The 20631-nt window shown below is 43.5% G+C and overlaps 1 protein-coding gene across 1 annotated transcript in view; it reads right to left on the bottom strand.

Moving 5' to 3' along the window:
• The window catches only part of SAE1 (SUMO1 activating enzyme subunit 1), a 76266-nt gene that overhangs the window by 51030 nt on the left and 4605 nt on the right, over nt 1-20631 (bottom strand). Inside the window, exons 2-5 of the mRNA XM_036114036.2 lie at nt 9733-9844; nt 4910-5083; nt 2846-2988; nt 850-949 (exon numbers count right to left, since the gene is read on the bottom strand). Coding sequence (XP_035969929.1) covers nt 850-949; nt 2846-2988; nt 4910-5083; nt 9733-9844 — 529 coding nt within the window. The remainder of the gene's footprint in view (nt 1-849; nt 950-2845; nt 2989-4909; nt 5084-9732; nt 9845-20631) is intronic.

Genomic DNA, 20631 nt, shown 5'->3' with positions numbered 1-20631 from the left:
AAAATACACACCGGATGATAACACTTGTCAACATTGAGGCCTTTCTTCTTAAAAGGTTATCTGGTGGAAAGCTGTCCCCGAATACTTCATTTTAAAGAAGCAAAGCATAAACAATTCAAGCTTAAACTGTCTTCCTGCCCACTTAGGTAGGACTTCCCTAAATTGTCTGTCTATCCAAAAAACTTTCTTTTATGCAAGAGGGATGGCCTTTGCTCCAAAACAGTCGTTCTGATACTGCTCCAGATACTAGAGGCTCCAATTGGCCCCCACACCAAGTAAGTCCTGCGGGCATGTTCTCTCTAGCCTCCACGGGGTGAAAGGAACAGCATTCAAACCAAAGTGAGTAGGTAGCCAGTATTAAAAAGTTTGGTACTGGGACGCCTGGGGTGCCTCAGTCAGTTAAGTGTCTGCCTTCAGCTCAGGTCATGATCCCAGGGTGCTGGAATCGAGCCCTGCATTGATCCCTGCTCAGCGGGGAGCCGGCTTCTCCCTCTGCCTGCCGCTCCCCCTGATTGTGCGTGCTTGTGCGTGCATGCGCTCTCTCCAAAAAAATAAAATCTTAAAAAAAAAAAAAGTTTGGGACAGAACCTATAAAAAAAATCTGTATTTCTGAATCTGTTAAAAATTGACACCTGGCATCACTGGGTCCATATTCCTTCATGGCAACAGCTGGCTGGCACTAAGCAGCAGCTACCCCTCCCCCCTTTAAGTTGGACAAGCACTGGCCGGGCTTGTCCAGACCCCTCCCTTCAAGACTACATGCTTGCTTCCCCTGCTTGCAGTTGTGACTGCCTGTCCCCAACAAGGCTCCAAGGTTTCTGATCTTCGACCCCCTCACAGTACACATACCTTTTTGACCATAGTCGTTTCAGATGAATCAAGCTTTGCTCTCTTGGTATCAGGTCCGTCTTCTACCCCTTGGCTAACTTTGGCAACTTTGGTTTTCTCCCTAGAGAGTGACAAGGAAAGGGAATTGAGCTCTACTCTCTGAATCACGCCATTAGAACAAGAAGAGCATCACCAGCTCACGCGATAGGATGGTGGCTAAGAGCAAAAGCCTGGGGTGCTTGGGTGGCTCATCGGGTTAAGCGTCTGACTCTTGGTTTCAGCTCAAGGTCGTGGGATCCAACAGCTGCATTGGGCTCCACGCTCAGCAGGGAGTCTGCTTCAGGTTCTCTCCCTCTCCCTCTGCCCCTTCCCCATCACATTGTGCACCCTCTCTAAAATAAATAAATCTTAAAAAAAAAAAAAAGAGCAAAAGCTTTGCAGTCAGGTGTATCTGAGTGGGTTCAAATCCCAAAGTGGCCAATGATTACCTGATAAATCAATTACCCACTATGTAGGAATAACAATCTCTGACAGAATTATTTTAAGATGAGAAATAACGAACTGCTTAGCATACACTGCCTAGTGCAAAGTAAGCTCTCAACAAGCTTTTTAAATTTCACTTGAATCATGAAATAGAGCCAAACTTAAGTTCTCCCCTCTGCCATGGGGACCTCACATTAAAATAATCTGGCCTGCTTTTCTCTATTTTTTTTTTTTTTTAAGATTTTATTTATTTGACAGAGAGAGACACAGTGAGAGAGGGAACGCAAGCAGGGGGAGTGGGAGAGGGAGAAGCAGGCTCCCGCTGAGCAGGGAGCCCGATGCGGGGCTCGATCTCGGGACCCTGAGATCATGACCTGAGCCGAAGGCAGACGCTTAACGACTGAGCCACCCAGGCGCCCCATGCTTTTCTCTATTATGACTTCTCCATCCATTTATAGTGTGCCCAAGAAACTACAGAGTTTCTGAAAGCTGTAAAATGCCAAAGTTATGAGAGATCTTGAACATGTCTGTCCTTCCCCCATCTCAATTTTACAGACAAGATATTTGCAGACCAGAGAAATTTCAGTGATCTGCCTAAGAAGCTGAACAAAACAAAGCAATTCTTGACTCTTGGTAGGAAGCTTCACCTACCACACAGGATCTCTCTTTACCTCTTATTAGCAAGGGAGGTAGTCAGAAATAACAGCCAAAAACCCAGTGTAGATAGTTTTAACAATACTGGTATCATCCGCCACCTTTCATCTAGAAGCTACAAGTTCAAACCACTGCAGGTCCCATCATGTGAGAATCACCACCGTCTGCAACCTTGATATTCAAACTGAGAGGATAAGGTCTGTTTGTTACACCAGAGCAGTCTCTGGACTTTGCAACTTTTCCAAGACAGACTTTGGCTGACTGTGCCTTCAGAGTTACCCATCTTAACTATTTTGTACTCATTTTATTATCAACCTGAAAACACAGAAGCCAAAACTGAGGAACACGTGTTTACAATCCAAGCAAGCCTCCCTACATAGGTGTGGTTTCACCAACTGAAGTCCAGGCTGATCAAATACCCACGTGGTATATTTGACTACCGTAAGAACTCTGCTTTAGATTAGACCATTATTATTTTTTTTTTTTTTAAGATTTTTTATTTATTTATTTGACAGAGAGAGAGATAGCGAGAGCAGGAACACAAGCAGGGGGAGTGGGAGAGGGAGAAGCAGGCTTCCTGCCGAGCAGGGAGCCCGATGTGGGACTCGATCCCAGGACTCTGGGATCATGACCTGAGCCGAAGGCAGACGCTTAACGACTGAGCCACCCAGGCGCCCCTAGATTAGACCATTATTTTGAAAACAAGGGCCACACCTCCTACAATTCTGAACACACAACCTATATAATCAGTAGGCTGTTAATGAACTGGTTTCCAAGTGTTCTAAGCATACTTTCCTTAGATGGGTTGTTTCCTACTGGTGAATAAAACTATATTTTTTTCTGAAAATGTTACGTTCTCCCCTCCTCTCCCAAAACTTACTCTACGAATTCATGCTCTCCAAGATTGGCAAATGTGTATCCATGGTAGCCAAAAACATCTCCTGTAAAAAACTTGATGCTATTTTTGTGACAGATCTGGTCAACTTTGACTATGACATCCCTGGAGCAGCAAGTCAGACAAACCTGCAGAAAGATAGAATTGGCTGGGTGTGAGTTTTGCAAAATGTGAATCACTGCCCTGATGTCTAAATAAATCTTAATGAACAGTCTCTCTGGGCATGTCTAAAGCCAGTTTCAAACTGGAATAACAGGTTCTTTGGATCCTATGGTTAGAAGACAAAAGAAAAGTTGCAGGTTTCACTAGAAATGTAAATTGCGAGACCTCCACTTTCCACAATCAAAACAAAATGGGTTCAACTAGAAAGTAAAAGCCATTCAATGAATTTATTTCCCCTGTTCTATGAACAAATATAAACCACACCTCAAAGTTTTTGTGAAAAGGAAAAAGACAGTAATAATTTAGTCTAAATTATTTCTAAATTATTTAATCTATTAAAATCCGAATAAGCTATCATGAGAAGCAAAACCAGTTTTAAGTGACCCAAGGGTCATATTTAAATACGAGGGCATTTTTCCCTCCTTGTTTTGATTGATATGTTAAGATAAAGAAGATAAACAAGTCCTGTTGAGATTAGTTTTCCACAGTTTTCAACGTGAAACTTTATCTGAATTTAAGGACAAAAGAAAAGGTTACACACCAAGTGACCTTCCATTCAGACGTAGACAATGAACCGGTGATTCACTCACTGGAATTATCAATGTTGCTCTGAGGCCTCTAGGTTGTGTTCCAAAAAGTTGAGGTACTGGAAATAGCTAAGTTTTACTGCATAAAACACCATCTTTTCAGGAAAACCTTTGTGATAAGGGTCACGAAGACAACTTCTAAATTGCACATGTTTTCTTCTGAACATGAAAACACCCAAGGAAAAAAATCAAATCTAAAAGGCAAGACAGTCACAGCTGAACATGCAACATTGACCAAATGGAACCCTGTAGAGTCAAAAGTGAGGGTAAAACCTAAGAGGCCCAGTCACACGAAGCCCATGAGACAATGATCCTCGCCCCATGCGCATGCTTTATACAACCAACTGGCCCGGTGCTTCAGTTCTAACAAACCCTCTAAGTGCTAGAAATGCAAGGGACACCTAGAATTAACCAAATGTGGTTACTATGGATAAAGAAATGAAGAGAAGAGGTTTGTCCAAACAGAAAATGTTCCAATACTTGGGAGTTACAAAATAGAATGAATTAAATTAAAAAAAAGACAAAACGCACAGATGATCCATCATTGCAAGCACATATCTGAACAGATGCACATATGAAATAAAACAGTGTGGAAAAACAAACTACCCAGCCCAAATTCTAACCTCTTATGTAATAGGCCTCTCATTTAAAAAACAAGTAGATCATCTGTGACTATTTCATGGTTATCCAACATTTGTTTAGCTTTTCCTGGGTACAGGGAACCATGTCTGAAAGGTCACAAATGCTGAAACAGAATTTAACTTATCCTTTCACCTCTGCATAGATCTGGCAGTGAAACCAAATGAGGCTGGATATGCCTCATTTGGCTTATGACTACAGTGAATTTGTCTAGTTATCCATGGCAACACGGTCAAAGTGGCTGTGTGAAAGAGACAGACAGACCAAGATCAGGTGTGCTCTTTTTTTAAGACAAAACACAAGCTGTAGTTTGATATTTCTAACAAAAAAAATGCCTCTACTACAGAAATTAACCACCAACTTGTTTTCCGGAGAAAACACTTGCAGTAAAATGTATCGAAGCTATATGGAAAGATTCTGGAAGGAGTACAGAACACCAATGATGAAACCTGGTGTAAGGGAACATATGCCCAAAGAAGAAAGCAGCAGACAGCAAGTCACAAACAGCTACAGCAGATCCAACAGACTGGATCTACTACCACCACATTCCACATGGCAAGGCAATGTGCTAGTAAGGCACACACACTAAGGCAATGTCAGACTTGAGACCACGCAGGCAATGTACTGAGCCTAAAGACTTTACACTCTTTATGAAACTTACAGCGTCAAACTGAGTGAAAAATGATTCCGGCTTCTTTTCTATATTCTCAGTGTCCACCTTCACATCCACCATGGGGTTGAGATTCTGGGCTCGCTCCAAAGAGGCTTCAGCCCTGTTGCGGCCAAAAGATCCAGTACGGATCAAGAACTGAGCTCCAGGGTCTTCTGGAGATACCTAGAAATAATATTTTTTTAATACTTGAATTGTGGGGGGAAAACAAATTCTCAAGAACAACAAACCTTTCCATTTTAAAGGATAATTAAAATATCTACCATCTAATTGTATTATTGTTCTTGCAGGAATTTGCCTAATGCAGACTCCCTACACTCATTCCTTCAGAGACTTTACAGAGACATTTAACTTTTTTTTACTTGGCATTGATAGTTAAAGAGCACCCCCTTGTGTTTATAAAGAAAATTCACTCTAAACAGAAAAGTCCACACTTTCTTCTTTCACTTAAATTTGTAACTGCTAATAAAATGGCATAATTATCAGTGGTAAGAATTTACAATACCTACTACGTTCCCAATTTTAACCATTTGGAGACAAACAATAGTAGTTTAAAGGATGTAGTCCCTGGGGCGCCTGGGTGGCTCAGTCGGTTGAGCATCTGCCTTCGGCTCAGGTCATGATCCCAGAATCCTGGGATCAGAATCCTAGGATTGAGCCCTTAGGATTGAGTCCCAAGGCAGGCTCCCTTCTCAGCGTAGAGCCTGCTTCTCCCTCTGCCACTCCCCCTGCTTGTGCTCTATCAAATAAATAAAATCTTTTAAAAAATAAATAAATCAATAAAGGATGTAGTCCCTGCCTACAACTGGTTTAAAATCAGACCAGTGAGGGACACCTGGCTGGCTCAGTCAAAAGAATGTGCACAGCTCCTGATCTTGGGGTCATGAGTTCAAGCCCCATGTTGGGTATAGAGATTACTAAAATAAATAAATAAATAAACTTTAAAAATAAGTAAATAAATAAAATCAGACCAGTGCCAACATCAGGCACAATTAAGAATGCCTGAAATTAACGCTTAAATTGAACTAAATTCAGAAAGGAGGAGAGATGAGTAGGGCTGGAACAAAGTGAGGATTTCACCCACAAGGCTGGATGTCAGCAGAGAGCCTCAAAGACAGATAATAAAATCACCTGACAGCTGCCAGTAGGATTACAGATCCCATTCTGTTCACAGCATTTGTTCACACACCAAACATCTATTTTAACGATTAATCTCCAGTATGACCCTGCTACCTTCACCAAGACACAAGTAATCTCCCTCCTCTCCTCCAGCCAACTATCCACAGCACATACTCTCCCTTACTACCTTTCTTTCAAGAAAATGAGCTCATCTTCCTCTCATTCAAGGCCAGCCCTCTAACAATATCCTCGACCCATCCTGTCCTACTTCTTCAGGGATCTCATTACATACTGAGAGGCTGTACATCGTAGTGGTTAAGAGCAAGGCTCTAGAATAATTCAAGTTGAATTCAAATCTTCGATTCAAATCCTAGGTCAACCACTTACTTAACTGTGTGACCTTGAACAAGTATATAGGAATCACATGCAAAATGAGATCAATAAAAACAGTACACTTACTATAATCACTCTATTTGTGTTGCTCTGCTCTTCCCTCACCGGACATCCAGTCTCTACATGGACCCTCTTGGGTGTGGTGTCCCCAGGATTCCATCTCAGAATCACTCACCTTTTTGCTCTGCATAGCTCCATACTCACTACTTTTAATTTCTGCTGGTTATTTCTCAAATTGTTCTTACTGGTATAGGCTGCTAACTGATCCATCAGAATCTTGTATTAAACTGCCCACCAGATATTTCCTCCTGAATATTCATATTTGACAATTTTTTTGGTCAACTGATGAGCCTACCAACAAACCATCCAATTACTTGAGCCAGAAACCCCAATCTTTATATTCTTGTTATGTCCTTGGTAACAGCCACCCAACGAGGTGGCTAAGAGCATGGGCTCTACTAACAGACTCCCTGGGTGCTGGTCATACCACCAACTACTATGACCTTGAGTGGGCCACCAATTCACTTCCCTTTCCTCTTTTTTCTTATCTGTAAAATAGGGATGACAACCCTCCATCTCAGAGTTGTGAGAACTAAATGAGGTACAACTACAGCTCTTAGAACAGTATCCAGACCTTCAGGAAGTATCTGCTACTACAGTGATTCCTTGTTTTCCCTATGCTCCTGTATATGATCCTACTGATTCTACCACCTTGTATTTTTCACCTCTTATGTGCTTGTCTTTTCTATCACTAGTGCTATTATTCAGACCCTTTTCATCTCTCACCTAACCGACTAAAGCAGCCTTCTAAGTGGTCTTCTGTCCTGTATCTTGTGCAAATCATATACAGTAACTACTGTTCTACAGAAGGCCTGAAATCGACCAGGTCACCCATCCCACATTTGAAACTCTTTAATGAATCCTTGCCACCCAGAGGATGAGTACAAGCTTACAGCAAGGCCTTCACAGTTTAGACCTTACCTACAACCTGCACACCACCCCCCCATTTTGGGCTTCTCATTCTAAAAACACCAAATAGCACTGCTTGCTATATTCTATTTCTACCATGCTGTTCTATGCCACTGCTAATGTTTCCTGCCTAAAACACAGCCCCACTTGAGAAATCTCTACTTGTTCCTTAAGCCTCAGCTAAGATCACAGCTCCAGGAAGCCTTTTGTGTCCCCCTACCACAACCTGAGTCAAGGAGCCTGCTCTGGTTTCTAAAGAAACCTTGAGAATGGGAACCAAATTTTGTGCATCTTTGTATCACAAGAGTCTAGATAGGGTAGCCAGCAGGTACTCTTGGGTATTTGTTGATGTAAACAAAATAAAACACTCTGAACTCTGAAGGGCAGAAATTAACATCCTTGATTTATAGATGAGCAAACTGAGGGGCACCTGGCTGGCTCAGTTGGTAGAGCATGAGACTCTTAATCTCAGCGTTCCAAGTTTGAGCCCCACACTGGGTACAGAGATTACTAAAAAAAATAAAGATAGATAGATAGCAAATGAGTCCCTGAGAGGTTAAGCCTCTCGCCCAGCTTGAAGGGGTGGGATTTGAGTCCAAGTCTGCAAAATTCCAGAGCTTTTGCACTAGGTAGCATGGTCTCCCTGGATGTTCCTAGTCCGGGGGTTAAAAAGCACAAGCAAATTGCAAAAGGCAGAACAACCAAAGTGTGTCCATAAATTTATGAGGTGGGAGTCTGGCTGGGTAAGTTCACTGGGCCCAGGTTACACGAAGTCAGTGGTTCTCAACCCTCCCTGACTTTTAGACTCATCTGGAGAACTTTTATTTTTAACAATTCCCCCAAATACTCAAAGCACAGATGGGACTGAGAACCACTGTGTTAGGCCTTGAAAACCAGTCAGAGGAATTAGGCTTTGCAGTGGAAGGTAGGTGGAAGACGGATAACGGCCAGCCTGTTCACTCCAGCACTGGGTGGCACCCACTGTCCTGAGGCAGCAACAACACTCCATCACACATGCCTCGGTATTATATCATCGTTCCCCATTCTCAGACTCTCGCAACCAGATGAGGAAGTCATCATCCCCATCTGGTTTCATTTTCCCACACCGAGGGCCTCCACATTTGGGGAACCATCCTTCCCTGGCTCTCCACTCTGACCCTCTCTACACTGCAAACAAATTCTCCCTCCAAACGCCTCTAGGGGGCACTGTGGTTGGGGAGATGTCAAAACTGCAAGTGCTCAGCCGGTTAATAATCTGGCAGTTTGCTTGCAGGAATTTTCTTTCCTTAGAAGGTTTTGAATTCAAGTCAAAAATCAATTTGTGACTGTGATATTAAGTGAGCTAACCCACGTTTCTCTTCATTGCAGGAGAATTTTTTTTAAATCCTGATATTACTTTTCTCTGAAACCCAAACGAAATGAGCTTTAAAAAGTTTCAACATTTGCTTTCTTCCACAGAGCCTATACCTCACTCTGTGTGCTACTTAGCATGTTCATTGCCTAAAAGGAAAGACACAAATAGTATCATGTGATGACACAACCTTTCAAGTATTTTACCTTAAAGAACAACGACATGATTTCTAGAATTTGCTTTAAAATACCATCCAAAAAAATACAGACCAAAAAAAATATATATATATATATTGTTATCTGTAGAAGTCAGATAGATGGAGTGTCAAATGTTATTCTCTCTACTTTTGTATATATTTGAAATTTTCTATAAAAGAAAAAACATTGAAGCATGAGAATATAGAGAAAGAAGTTATTTTCACCTTGGAAAAACTGGTCAGAGAAATCTACATAGGAGATGAGAAAGACTATTATATTATCAATTAAATGGTATGTCATATAATTATTAATTACCGGATGTTCATTATGTGCCAGCACCATGCTAAGCAGTCTGCATCCATTCTCTCTGATCCACTGTTTTCCAAACTAATGGCTATGTACGGTCTACAGTGAAGCTCTCCTGGGATACCTTTCAAATGTATATATTCCTGAGCCACATCTCAGACCTTCTAAAGCAGAATCACTGGGGCTGTGAAAGCTAGCTATACCGTAACAAAACCACCCCTCTCCTCCTCAAAGTCACCCTCCAAGGGAGAGATTAACTACACTTTACCGACAGGTAAGCTCTAGGAGGAGACAGGAGTCTCACTGGTCGACCACCTAGGTCATGCCAGTGCCATGAGGCCAAAGGCCACAGCTCCACTAATGCCAGTCCTCCATTCACAGCATGCAGGGGCACGTAGGGATTCACAAAACCTCCAAGGGTTTCATACTGAAGAGGGGAGACCGTGAAGGAAGAGTGATGAGGTGGCCGAACATCTCACCTGTTCAGGATCCAACATGGTCAGTCCTTTCACTCCTGCCAGAATGAGATTCTTGGCAATTTCAGCCCCGAGTCCTTTCATGCCGACAAGAAGCACCCGGGAGGCCCGCAGCCTATAAGGCAGACACTGTTAACCAGGTGACAGAGGACAGTGGAAGTTTCACCGAATCATTGAAAAACAAGTCAAAATAACAGTGAAGTAATTTCAGTTTTCATTAAATGCACGGAAGCATCATGGCTTAAAATCTAGGAAAGAGACAGGCTCTAATCCATCCTGCAAAGAACAATTCATTCAACAAATATTTATTGAGCACCTACTATGCCAGGCACCCTTTTAAGGTATAGAAATACAGCAGTGAAGGGCGCCTGGGTGGCTCAGTTGGTTAAGCGACTGCCTTCGGCTCAGGTCATGATCCTGGAGTCCCTGGATCGAGTCCCGCATCGGGCTCCCTGCTCGGCAGGGAGTCTGCTTCTCCCTCTGACCCTCCCCCCTCTCATGCTCTCTCTCTCATTCTCTCTCTCTCAAATAAATAAATAAAATCTTTAAAAAAAAAAAAAAAGAAAGAAATACAGCAGTGAACAAGACAGACATAATCCCTGCCCTCCTGGAGCTTTTATTTTATGGACGAGACAGACAAAGATATAGGATTATGTCAAAAAGTGATGAAAGTCAGAGAGGCCTGGCTGGCTCAGTCGGTAGAGTGACTCTTGATCTCAGGGTCACGAGTTCAAGCCCCACGTTGGGTGTAGAAGAGCTTACTTAGAACAACAACAAAAAAAGTGATGAAAATCAAGCAGGATATAGATCAAGAATGATGGAGGATGCTATTTTACTCAGACTGATCATGAAGACCTTTCTGAGAAGGTGCTGAGCAAAAATCAAAATGAAATGAAGAGGGGTGCCTGGGTGGCTCAGTCGTTAAGCGTCTGCCTTCGGCTCAGGTCATGATCCCAGGGTCCTGGGATCGAGTCCCACATCGGGCTCCCTGCTCGGCGGGAGGCCTGCTTCTCCCTCTTCCACTCCCCCTGCTTGTGTTCCTGCTCTCGCTATCTCTCTCTCTGTCGAGTAAATAAATAGAATCTTAAAAAAAAAAAAAAAATGAAATGAAGGACGAATATACACATATTTGGGAGAAGAGCAAGTACAAAAACAGCAAGTATAAAAGCGCTGAAGCAGAGGAGTGCTTGGCATGTTTCGGAGACAGAAAGGACACTGGCTGAAGAACAGTGAGCAAAGGGAAGAACAGTAGGAGGTGGGTCACAGAACCAGGGCCACATCATGAAGGCTCTTACAGGCACTGTAAGGGCTGAATTTTATCTAAGCACAATAGAAAGCCATGCGGGGATGGACTCTTGGAGGGGGAAGAGTGTCACAGTTAAGGAGAGCGAGAATGAAGGCTTGGACTAGTATGAGAGCAGAAGAAAAGGTGAAAAGGGGTAGTATGAGCAAAAACAGAGTGGTATGAAAGAGGGTGTATTTGGAAAGTGTTTGGATCATTCTAGTCTGTAAAGTCACAAAAGATGAGATTTAAAAAAAGGTAGTCAGAGGTCCAGCTGTCTCAAAAAATCTGGACTTAGTGGAGCCTGGATGGCTCAAGTCAGTTGGGTAACTGACTCTTGATTTCAGCTCAGGTCATGATCTCAAGGTTTTGAGACTGAGCCCTGAGATGGGCTCCATGCTCAGTGAGGAGTCTGCTTGTCCCTCTCCCTCCCTCTTTCTCTGTTCCTCCCTCCACACATTCATGCATGTGTTCTAAAATAAATAAAATCTTAAAAAAAAAAAAAAAAGAAGTCTGGGTATGCCTGGGTGGCTCAGCCAGTTAAGTAGCTGCCTTCGGCTCAGGTCATAATCCTAAGGTCCTGGGATTGAGTCCCACCAGGCTCCTTGCTCAGCAGGGAGCTTGCTTCTCCCTCTGCCTGCCACTCCCCCTGCTTGTGCTCGCCCTCTCACTCTGATTAAAAAATTAAAAAGAAAAAAAAAGAAAGAAAAGAAAAGAAAATCCACACCCTGCATGCAGTTCTATTAAAAAAAAAAAAGAGGGGCGCCTGGGTGGCTCAGTCGTTAAGTGTCTGCCTTCGGCTCAGGTCATGATCCCAGGGTCCTGGGATCGAGCCCCGCATCGGGCTCCCTGCTCAGCGGGAAGCCTGCTTCTCCCTCTTCCACTCCCCCTGCTTGTGTTCCCTCTCTCGCTGTGTCTCTCTCTGTCAAATAAATAAATAAAATCTTTAAAAAAAAAAAAAAAAAAAGAAGTCCGGACTTAACTCCGAGGTCAGTGAAAGGCAGTATAGGTCCGTGGTATCATATCTGAAATTCCGTGAACCAGAGGGTTTCAGAATCAGAATCTTTTGGATTTGAAAAAAGAAATAGAATTTACATCATTTATTATGAAACCCCATCAGGATCTTGGGCAGTATCCTATAATCAAACCCATTAATATTTTTGCAGCAAATGTATGACTATTTCACACTGAAAAGTATCAGTGAGAACTAAGAACAATCTCACATAAATTCAGGTTTGGCTGGCCAAGGAGTTTGCTCTTAATTTATGAAATGAGGGGACGCCTGGGTGGCTCAGTTGGTAAAGTGTCTGCCTTCAGCTCAGGTCGTGATGCTGGGGTCCTGGGATGGAGCCCTGCGTCAGGCTCCCTGCTCAGGGGGGAGCCTGCTTCTCCCTCTGCCTACCGCTCACCCTGCTTGTGCTCGCTCACTCTCGCTCTCTGGCAAATAAATAAAATTTTTTTAAAACTTTATGAAATGAGTCGATTTTCAACTTGCACTAGTATTAGGGAGAACATGTAGAAGTTCTTCTAAAAATGGTACTAATAATTATGGATACTTGCATGTAATTAGACTAGAGATCTTTAACGAGGATGGTGGCTGACAAAATAGGATCCTGCACTGATTCTTGATACTAGCAGATACTGGATTTTTTTTTTTTTTTAAAGATTTTATTTATTTATTTGACAGAGAGAGACACAGCGAGAGAGGGAACACAAGCAGAGGGAGCGGGAGAGGGAGAAGCAGGCTTCCCGCTGAGCAGGGAGCCCGACACGGGGCTCGATCCCAGGACCCTGGGATCATGACCCGAGCCGAAGGCAGACACTTAACGACTGAGCCACCCAGGCGCCCCAGATACTGGATTTCTTTCGCTAATACAACCCAAGGGTAAAATGGGGCGAATACTGGGGAGAATACCGACAATATTTCTTTCAAAGGCGTATGTCTGGGTTTCAGCTTCTCCATTATCGGGCCCTTCCACTGCCAACCACAGGCTAGCACACACAAGCCTTTCAAGTGACAATTCCACTTCACTACAATAGAAGGGAATTGGGAAGAGGGCTTAAAAAATACAAGCAAGGTAAATAACAGAGATGCTAGCAATGAGTACTACGCTTATCAGAGATTTATACCGGTGGGTGGAAGGAGGAAGAAAAGCTATGTGACTTTCCAGAGGAGCTCCTATCCCTCCAGAATCAACGCATATAATAGACAATGTTTCCAAAAAGAAGAGTACACATACCAAACCTTTGGACATCAGAAAGGCTGAGCACCCTTGCATTTAGCTGTACCTTCCAGATCTCTGCTGTCACTGTTAATCTATAAGTCTTCCCTTCACCTGGACCCAATACTGCCCCACCTGGAATTCCAGGGTGCCGAGTTCCGGGTTTTTTGTCCTGTTTGGCTGCTCCAGTACTTCAAGGATACAGCTAGAATAGCCCAGCTCTCCCCTGGGAAATTTTATCTTCAAACAATAGGCCTCTAATCCCTACACCCACTAAATTCTTCCCAGGCTCTGTTCTCTTTGCTGTTCTTTCAGCAGTGGGCAGTGCCAATCACTAAATGCCCTCTAGGTCTGAAGAACTAGGTTTGAATTCTACCACTGCCCAACTGGGTGGGCACACAATCACTCTAAACTTCAGTTTTTTCATCTGTAAAATGAGGATACCAACTGTGATTTCATGTCGATTAATCTCCTTAACAACCTGGCAAAATGTGTGTGCAAAAGCATCTAGCATAATCCCTGGCACATAATGGATGCTCAATATATGTTACTTGGACTTACTGAACTTCTCAACCCCATTACCCTAATTATTACCAAAGGGCTCGGTGACAGGGCGCCTGGGTGGCTCAGTCGGTTAGATGTCCGACTCTTGATCTCAGCTCAGGTCTTGATCTTAGGGTTGTGAGTTCAAGCCCCACACTGGGCTCCATGCTAGGCACGAAGCCTACTTATAACAAAAAACAAGGGGCATGTGGGTGGCTCAGTCTCTTAAGCGTCTGACTTTAGGTTCAGCTCATGATCTCAGGGTCCTAGGATCCATCGTTGGGCTCCACACTCAGCAGGGTGTCTGCTTGTCTCTCTCCCTCTGCCCCTCCCCCTACTCATGAGCTCTCCCCCCATCTCTCAAACAAATAAAAATCTTTAAAAAACAAAAAATGATAACAAAATAAAACCCCAAAAGGGTTCAGTGATAGGTGGGTTCCCAATTTTCAAAAAAAAACCTGACAGAAAAATTCTAAAGCTGGCATTTAAAGGCCTTCAGTATTGTCTCCCACTTCCCCAGCTGTCTCTCCCACCAGCACCAGATTCCTCCCTCCCAGACATGCCTTCCATTTCCCACCTGCCAACTTCAGATCACAGCATTCCACACACCTGAAATACACTCTCTTCCTCTCTAGGCCTAGTCGAGCTTTTCCCCAGACTTCAAACCCCAATTCAAATCCCATTTCCTCAAAAAGTCCCTCTTACCACAGCAGACTCAAGTGAGCACTCCCTCCTCTGAGCTCTTGGAGCACTGCAACTTATAAATGCCTCTGACAAAAAAATAACATTTAGCCACGTAGCTTCTCCAAAATCCCTACCTCCTACAGAGCTCTAGACTCTGACTGCTTGGAAGCAGTTTTCTTCTACCTCTAAGATTTTACTTACTTACTCACTTATTTATTTATTTAGAGAGAGAGAGGGAGAGCGTGAGTGGGAGGAGGGGCAGAGGGAGATGGAGAAGCAGACTCCCTGATGAGCAGGGAGCCCTACACAGGGCTGGATCCCAGGACCCCAAGATCTTGACCTTAGCCAAAACCAAGAGTTAGACACTTAACCAACTGAGCCACCCAGGTGCCCCTGCTTGGAAGGTTTTTTTATTCAACTGCCATTAACAGTGAATATCATGTTTGTATTTTTAATCCTTAACTATGCTAGAGGCCCTGAGCTTACAGCTAATGTATAGCTCAATTACATGAAATGCACTTAAAATAGCACCTGGCACATAGTCAGCACTTAATAAATGTCAGCTATTATTATTCATACTCTGATGCAGCAATTCCCCTTCTAGGAATGAATCCTGCAGAAATACTCAGGTGTGCACCAAGATCATGTACAAATCTATTCACAGCAGCAGCATCCATCCGCTTCCCTCCGCCTCCACAGCCACCACCATTTCTCACCTACAAAACTACAATAGCTTTATAACTGGTCTCCCTGCTTCCACTCTTGCCCCCTACAATCTGCTGTCCCCATCTCAGGAAGAGAGATCTTTTAAACCAGATTATGACCCTCTCCTGCTCAAACCGTTGAATGGTTCCCTATGCAAGTTCCTTACCCAAAGCCGGGGCACCTGGGTGGCTCAGATCGTTAAGCGTCTGCCTTTGGCTCAGGTCATGATCCCAGGGTCCTGGGATCGAGCCCCACATCGGGCTCCTGGCTCAGCAAGGAGCCTGCTTCTCCCTCTCCCTCTGCCTCTCTCCCTGCTCATGCTCTCTCTCTCTCTCTGTATCTCTGTGTCTCAAATGAATAAATAAAATCTTAAAAAAAAAAAAAGTTCCTTACCCAAAGCCCTGCGAACTGCTCCCATCTCAGGCTCATCATACTCTCCAGGCTGCTAATTGCCTACAGCCTGGCTCCAGCCTTAGGACATGGGCATTAGTCAATTCTTTAGGTCTCAACTCAACTGTCACCACCTTAGAAGTCCACACTGGCCACCTAATCCAAATTTATGTCCACACCCTCTTCTACCTGGAATTACACTCTATGTTTATATGTTCACTGCCTCCTCCATTTGAATGTAAGCTCCAGAAACCATCGTATCCCTAGCATCTATGACTGTGCTTGGCACTTAGTATACTGTTACTGGAACAGTACTGAATTAATAGATATACCAAAAGAAATCCAAGTGTCCATCAGCAGAATTACATAAATCTGGTACATAATAAAATAATAATAGCTAACATTTATTGAAGACTCACTACATGCTACACACTCTTTACATATATTATGTTATTTAATCCTCATGACAATCTTATGAGCTGGTTATCTTCTTATCCCTTTTTTGCAGCTGAGAAAACAGGCACAAAGAAGTTCACTAGCTTATCCAAGGATACACAGCTAGCAAGTCGCTAATAATCAGCTAGTCGATAAGGGCAATAATAAGGGAGAGCGATTCAGATGGTGGACTCTGAGGCCACACTGCTCTGGTGCACACACACTATAGAAAACGAGGTAGCCATGAGAAAGAATAAGATAATAAAAGGTAACACTTATTAAGCTGTTACTGTATGCCAAGCACTGTTCTAAGCAATGTATGTGTATTAACTCTGCCAGAAAGGGGCACCTGGGTGGCTCCATCGGTTGGACGTCTGCCTTCAGTGTCTGCCTTCGGCTCGGGTCATGATCCCAGGGTCCTGGGATCCAGCCCTGGTCCAGCTCCTTGCTCGGCAGGGAACCTGCTTCTCTCTCTCCCTCTGCCTGATCTCCCCCTGCTTGTGCTCTATGTCAAATAAAAAAATAAAAAATAAAAACCTCTGCCAGAAAGGGACTGTTACTCTCATTTTGCAGATAAGAAAGCTGTAGTAGACAAAATGTGTCCATCCCTCCCTTCCCCCCCACCACTGCAGATGTCCATGCTCTAATCCCTGGGACCTGTGAATAAATTACTTTACATGACGAAAGGACCTTAGGTGTAATTAAATTAAGATTCTGAAATGGGGAGATTAACCTAGATTATTACTTGGGTGGGCCCAAGTAATCACAAGGTCCTTAATAAGAGGGAGGCAGAAAAGGGGCGCTTGGTGGCTCAGTCGTTAAGCGTCTGCCTTCGGCTCTGGTCAGGATCCCAGGGTCCTGGGATCGAGCCCCGCATCAGGCTCCCTGCTCAGTGGGAAGCCTGCTTCTCCCTCTCCCCCTGCTTGTGTTCCCTCTGTGTGTGTGTGTGTCTCTGTCAAAAAATAAATAAGATCTTAAAAAAAAAAAAAAAAAGAGGGAGGCAGAAGGGTCAGAAGATGCTATGCTGCTGGCTTTGGAAATGAAGGGGCCACAAGCTAAGGAACACTGGTGGCTTCTACACGCTAGAAAAGTCAGGCAAAAAGACTTTCCCCTAGAGCCTCCACAGGGAAACATGGCCCTGTCAACACCTTGATTTTAGCCCCGTGAAACTGATTTCAGACTTCTGACCTCCAGAACTGTAAGAGAATAAATCTGTATTGTTTTAAGCCACTAAGTTTGTGGTCATTGTTACAGCAGCAACAGGAAACTAAGATATTGAGGACAGAGTTGTTAAAGAACTTGCCGAAGATCACACACCTCCAAAATGGCAAAGCAGGTATCAACTCAGGAAATACTGCTCCAAAATCTGTACTCTTCCAGTTATACTGCCTCTCAATACCACAAATAAATGTAAAATCACATAGCGACGTGTTACATATATAGCCCCCCGGGAGCCACGACGGCAATAATCACCATCTACAGAGGGCTCACTGGGTTTGAGGCATGGAACTAGGTACCTTACATATACTACCCCACTGAGATACCGTGATTACTGGGGCGCCTGGCTGGCTCAGTCGGGAGAGCATGTGACTCATGAGGGTCCTGAGTTCAAGCCCCATATTGGGTATGAAGCCTACTTAAGATAAAATTCGAAACAACAACAACTGATTATAGTTCTTCACCATGTCCCTTTTGGGGGAAAAAAGCATACACACCCTAAATATTGCATACAATTTCTCGCCTTAGAAGTCCAAAGGGCTCCACAGACCCCAGAATAGGCCATCACGTTTCCATAGGAAAGGATTCAAGTCTGCCTGGAGTAAGGAGAAAACTGAGGCTCAGAAAAGGTGTCCAAGCTCTCACAGCTCATGAGTGGCCAGAACTGGGATATACAGTTCTGACCACAATCTATGATTTTTCCTCTTTCAACGTCTTCTCCATGTTGTCTTGTACACAGTAGGTTCTAAATAAATATTTGCTGATTAGGCTCTCTCATCCTTACCTTCTACTGCCACAGGAATACCTTTTAAATTTCTGAGAAGGAAGGAACCAGAGCCTTTTTATCACAACCTTTGAATTCACAATACATACCACAAGTTAAGCCAAGCCAACTGAATTCCACTCATGGTTAAGAATTCCTAAGACTATACCAAATTCACACTTGAACCACATTTATCGAGATTTTAATGCGTGATAACGAGTCATGCAAAAATCTGCTTATAAGACTATTTCAAGTAGGGTAAAAAGTAAGCACAAAGTCTCTAGGCCAGAGAGAGGTTTAGCATATTTGAGGAACAAAAATTCAAGAGCTTGAACGAAGTGAACCAGGGAGATGTAGCCAAGATCAGACAAGGCAGAGCATGAAAGGCAATGGATTTTAAAAGCTTTGGATTTTTTCAGAATACAAGAGGAAGGGGCGCCTGGGTGGCTCAGTCGTTAAGCGTCTGCCTTCGGCTCAAGTCATGATCCCAGGGTCCTGGGATCGAGCCCCGCATCGGGCTCCCTGCTCTGCGGGAGCCTGCTTCTCCCTCTCCCACTCCCCCTGCTTGTGTTCCCGCTCTCACTATGTCTCTCTGTCAAATGAATAAAATAAAATCTTAAAAAAAAGGGGGGGGGGCGCCTGGGTGGCTCAGTCGTTAAGCGTCTGCCTTCGGCTCAGGTCATGATCTCAGGGTCCTGGGATTGAGTCCCACATCGGGCTCCCTGCTCCGGGGGAAGCCTGCTTCTCCCTCTCCCACTCCCCCTGCTTGTGTTCCCTCTCTCGCTGTGTCTCTCTCTGTCAAATAAATAAAATATTAAAAAAAAAAAAAAGTTAGCGAACTAAACTTAAAAAAATAAATATATAAATCTACAATCTTGCTCCATCTAACTGCCCATTCATTACATTTACTTCAATGTCTTGTCAGAATCCAAAACAGAACTTAAGATTGCTCCCCCTACAATCTTCCTCATCCTTCTGGAGTCTCCACTCATCCCACTAATGTTTACTTTACATTTGCTTTATTTATCTCAACCTATTTCCTATGTAGCTTCCTGCTTTTGTTACTCATGATTTATACTTGTCAAATAATTGTAGCTATAATTTACTAAATGCTCTATGAGCATAGGCACTATTCATGCATTATCTCATTTTTTATAAGTCTTTATTCATTTAAGCAATCTCTACACCCAACATGGGGCTCAAACTCATGACCCCGAGATCAAGAGTCGAATCCTCTTCCAACTGAGCCCGCCAGGCACCTCCATGCATTATCTCATTTAATTCTCAACACTCTTATAATATAGATTCTGTTATCTCCATTTGACAAATGAGGACACTAAAGCACAGAGAAGGAATGTATCCAAGGTTAAATAACTAAGAATTTCTGCTGTTGCGATTCAAACTTAACTATCAACCACTATCAACACTACAATAAATTGGTCCTTATATGAGCAATCAGGATTGGCCTTCACAACACAGTATGCACTCCGTCACTAACTATGGCAAATGTGTGACTATGGAACCAACTGAAGTTCTACTGAACAGCAGCAGTGTTGGATAATGAGTCTCTGAAAACAGGAAAATTTTTGAAGTCCCTTTTTTGTAAAGTCAAAATTTCAGAGTTGAAAGAGTCCTTAAAAATGTAGTCACACTTAACCCTCCTTTTTGCAGATGCGGAACTTAAGGCCAACAAACTGTGAGACTGACCCAAGGTCAAGAGAGCTGGTTAGCAGACCTGGGAACTGAACCCAGGTTTCCTGACTTCCTACATCTTTGCAAAGTACAGTCATTTCATCCAACAAATATATCTGAATGTCTACAAACTTGCAAGCACTAGAAATTTAGTAAGACCAGTCAAATCCCTTTAGTTATCAGACATTTATAAAACACTTTTCCTGGGGCGCCTGGGTGGCTCAGTCGTTAGGCGTCTGCCTTCGGCTCAGGTCATGATCCCAGGGTCCTGGGATCGAGCCCCGCGTCGGGCTCCCTGCGCCGCGGGAAGCCTGCTTCTCCCTCTCCCACTCCCCCTGCTTGTGTTCCTGCTCTCGCTCTCTCTCTCTCTGTCAAATAAGTAAATAAAATCTTTAAAAAAAAAAAAAAAACCACTTTTCCTCATGGAGCTTATCATCTATTTTGCTCTTTCCAGTCAACCTCCCTCCCTTCCTCATGCTTAGTTAGGTAAGGGATAAACTACTGCTGAGTGGAAGAAAAATCAGACAGGCCTAGTTGTGAAAAATATTGCAGAAACCGCTGAAGCACACATTCTGAAAACATAACACAGCTGCCAGCTTCAACACCCTCCTTTACACTAATTTGACCGAAAAAATGAGCCTCTATTGTCGAAAATGACCCAGAGTGGGGGAGAGTATGAACCTGAAGTGAGTGACTTAGATTCAACTCCTACTTCTATCTACTTGGTGCATGACCTTGGAAGTCTGCTCTCTTCCTTGAACCTCATCCATAAAATGGGCTATGTACCATAGCAAGAAATGCAAAGTCACATGCTGACAGGGGCCAGGCAATTACATCAAATGAGTGAAGCTAAACTGATAGAGGATCCCTAGAGAACCCTGTGCCATGTCAGAGGCAGTCCCTACTTAGCTCCAATCAGTGTGGAAGTTCTGACTTTTCTATTCTTCAAGAGAAGACAGAAATAACAG

Source organism: Halichoerus grypus, chromosome 15 (genome assembly GCF_964656455.1).
Source record: "Halichoerus grypus chromosome 15, mHalGry1.hap1.1, whole genome shotgun sequence".
Taxonomy (NCBI): domain Eukaryota; kingdom Metazoa; phylum Chordata; class Mammalia; order Carnivora; family Phocidae; genus Halichoerus; species Halichoerus grypus.
The sequence above is the reverse complement of the archived record's forward strand: the minus strand, read 5'-3'. Positions and strand labels throughout refer to the sequence as shown.